The 3,359-nt window shown below is 36.2% G+C and overlaps 1 protein-coding gene across 1 annotated transcript; it reads right to left on the bottom strand.

Moving 5' to 3' along the window:
* LOC141618798 (replication protein A 14 kDa subunit B-like) lies at positions 1-3,359 on the bottom strand. The gene is made up of 3 exons (XM_074435875.1): positions 3,232-3,359; positions 1,271-1,532; positions 1-247 (listed from the first exon to the last, which is right to left on the bottom strand). Exons 2-3 carry the CDS (start codon positions 1,527-1,529, stop codon positions 183-185), a joined length of 324 nt encoding a protein of 107 aa, XP_074291976.1. The 5' UTR covers positions 1,530-1,532; positions 3,232-3,359; the 3' UTR covers positions 1-182.

The following is a 3,359-nucleotide window of genomic DNA, read 5'->3' as shown; positions in this document are numbered from 1 at the left end:
AAGTCACCAGCCTTAGCTTAAGATTGATTCAACCACAAGTCTTACACGCCATTAATTCTATTAGCCATTTTACATATAACAAGATAAAAACCTAATCTTGCAGTCGGCTCGATGAACTAATAAACCAAAATTAACATGAACCCAATAACACTAGACAATCATATCCCATAATCAGCATCGAATCAGATGAACAAGTGCTTGTATTCCCCATTTGCAAGCTGGCATAGTTGATTGTAGTTACTTGCATCTGCACCAAACCAACCAACTAATGGTTACTTCATGTGTTTCGAGTCAAACACTCTGAATCACTTATCCATTTAAAATAATTCACAATTCATCGAGGGCAAAACCGAGAATTGAAATTCATCAAAAGCTAGTTAATTCTACACTATATGAAATATAATGGGAAGACAATCACTTCCGAGTACTACCCACTAGTAGATTACAACTACTATCAGGATTCAGGAATACTCATATGAACCCTAACTCTGAGAATCATTGTTTTAACATTTGTGGAAATCGATCGGGTACTACTTTCCGGTTACCAGGCATAATTATATATGTCTTACTTAAGAGCATTGTATGAGTGAAACATAACCAACTACATGTTTCCAACACTCATTAAGACCCATTGCTAACCAAATATGTGAGACATTTTGAATACTTTTCACATACAACAATATTAATATGCATTTGAATATTTGATATCCATAATTGCATGGTATTCTAATTGGAGATAAAGAGAAATAGTTGTACAGCATTACTGCAATTGCGACTATTTTTCTTAATTTCAAAAAGTTCTCGGGTTAAAGCGCTTGCAACAATACAGCCGACTGGCCCTTGATTTCAAGCCAGCATAACATTTTAGAATATGGCACGTGCAAAAAAGATCAAAGAACCCCCTTGCAGTAAAAGTAAGGGTATTTCTATTTAATGTTCGATGGTGTGCGTGCTCCTCAACAGATGTACACCTATCTACATCAAATGAAGTTATGAAAGAATGTCCAATCTACAAAATGACTAACCTATCTACATCAAAGAAAAGGGCTCATTGTGACCTTCAGTCATTACCAACTGATGTGTTTAAGATGGTACTCGAGGGCACTATCTGGCACTTATTTCAAAAATTCAGGTTCTGTATCATCCAAAGTTCCCATACTCATAGTTACTCCGTATAAAATAAAGGACAGCAACCAGGGCACACTATAATGAACCCACAAGTAATAAAATCAGAAAAGGAATGCATTTGCAAGGAAGGAGATGTACATACCAAAGTTATCACCAAAGTTGGTCCATGTCTCAGCTCGAACAGATTGATTGCCATCTGCAATACCAATAACCTCCGCATATGTTGACAAAGGTTGAGCTGGCAGTGAACCCTTGATGGTTATCTGCTGATCATCAGTTGATTTTCCAAGTACAGAGCCAGCGTCAGATCGTATGACCTGAATTACCATGCGAACCTTTCTCCCAACAAACATGCGGAGAAGTTCTCCATTTACAAAAACAGCAGGGCTTGAGGTATCCATAATCTGCAGACATGTGGCAGGTGATTCCTTAGGCGCTTTATAAACGAAAAACAAATCATCATACAGCTTCAACTCCTAAAATTAGAGTTCACAATAGATGTGATGACAAGTATTGATGCAATATCAAATACTACCTCTGTATTTCCGTTTTTTTCCCACTTTTCAAAATTTCCCCACATAACTATTGACAATTGAGTCAACACTTAGCAAAACCATCGAAATCATCATCCATGGATAAGGCAAACACATTAACAATTGAGTCAAAATTTCTATAGCCTGAAGGAACAATCTCAACATAAGCCAATGACTGCATATGTAAAAATTACTACTGAGAACAATTTTAACCCAAGTCAATGATCATCAGGACTTAGCGGAACGTGCTGGCAGCCTTACAATGCAAGCAACCTACCAAACGGCCATGCACTAACATACAATGTGCAGATGAGGGTCAGGACCCCATCAAGCAACAAAGCAGAAGTTTGGACATCGATATAAGAACAATAGAGTCTTTATTCAAAGGTAAATTAAATAGAATATAAAAACTTTTCTGCCTTTGTAGAGGCATTTTTTCGGAAATCAGAATCAAAAAAAAGAAAAAGAAAGATGAGACTTTGGAAAAGTAAGAGCTGTGACAACTCTTGACTCATGGCCAGCATGGTGTCAATGAAGATTCAACGGGGAACATACCATATGTGCGATAAAAAAACGAATTCATATATAAAAGAAGTGGTCAGAATAGAAACAGTAGGAATGAATTCACCCCAATCACCCTTGTCACATTCAAAGCCATGATACAAAAGAAGTAAGGATCAGTTGAGTCGCCACATGAACACAGAGACCAACATATGACTTTTCCAGCTTGTAAGCTTGCATTGAATTGAATATATAAGCTTGCATTGAATTGAATATACAACACAAATGGCTTTTCCTCGATCCAAAACAACCACAATTTAGAAGTTTAGAACTATGTAAACTATTGTAAACGGAACCGAATAACAAGCTGATACATGAATGAGTAGCTAAAGGTGAAACACATCAATCAATAAGAATAAACATAACTAAGTCTTATAACCAAAAAAACTGCTTGAAGACCATGAATGACATCAAAATATGTTTTCACTACAACAAAAACTACATTTACCAACGCTTGAGTTGCGGCACTCTTATAAAAACTACTGAGTTTGAACTAATGGTGCTTAAAAATGAGGCGCTTTTAAGAAACGTTCCAAAATAACGCCTCACATATCCCAATATAACACCGGATTGAAAAAATTAAAATCAAAACTATGGCGCTTCCTTTCATTCACCGTTATAATCCTCCACTACTTCAATAATAAAACAAAAACCTCCTTTCCTCCTCATGAATTTGAGAGACGAAAACATCAACCGAAGACGCAACTCTAATTCGAAAACCATATCCGAGCAAGGTATGTTTTGTTTTCTCTTTGTCTAACAATGAACTTGAATTTAATCAAGTATTACAGTGTTTTTAATTTTATTATTATTTTCAATTAAAATCCAATTTAGATAAACCCTAATTATAAGCACAACAACAAATATGTCATAATTATAATTAAATAACATTAAGAACTTGATGAAGCAATGAATTCGAATTAAGAAAATGTTTCCTCATAAACCCTAGAAAACTAAAAAGAAATTCTATAGAGACTTAAATGAGGAAGAAAGACGAACGAAGGAATACCTGCGGTGACTACGTCCTTCTGGTGGCGGTTGTGGCGACGGCGGAAGAATCTGCGCGGTGGTTGATGGTTGCTGGTCGTGGCCGTTGAATGAAATGAATGTGAGTTGGTGTTGGATTCTGAGACTATA

The sequence above is a fragment of the Silene latifolia genome, chromosome X (genome assembly GCF_048544455.1).
Source record: "Silene latifolia isolate original U9 population chromosome X, ASM4854445v1, whole genome shotgun sequence".
In the NCBI taxonomy this organism is placed as follows: domain Eukaryota; kingdom Viridiplantae; phylum Streptophyta; class Magnoliopsida; order Caryophyllales; family Caryophyllaceae; genus Silene; species Silene latifolia.
This window is presented reverse-complemented; position numbering and strand designations above follow the sequence as displayed.

Bases quoted from the DNA above. Each gene is read 5' to 3' on its own strand.
- LOC141618798 (XM_074435875.1), bottom strand. From the start codon at position 1,529: ATGGATACCTCAAGCCCTGCTGTTTTTGTAAATGGAGAACTTCTCCGC. The intron at 248-1,270 runs GTATGTACATCT...GGTTTGGTGCAG, and splicing joins CAACTTTGGTGATAACTTTG to ATGCAAGTAACTACAATCAA.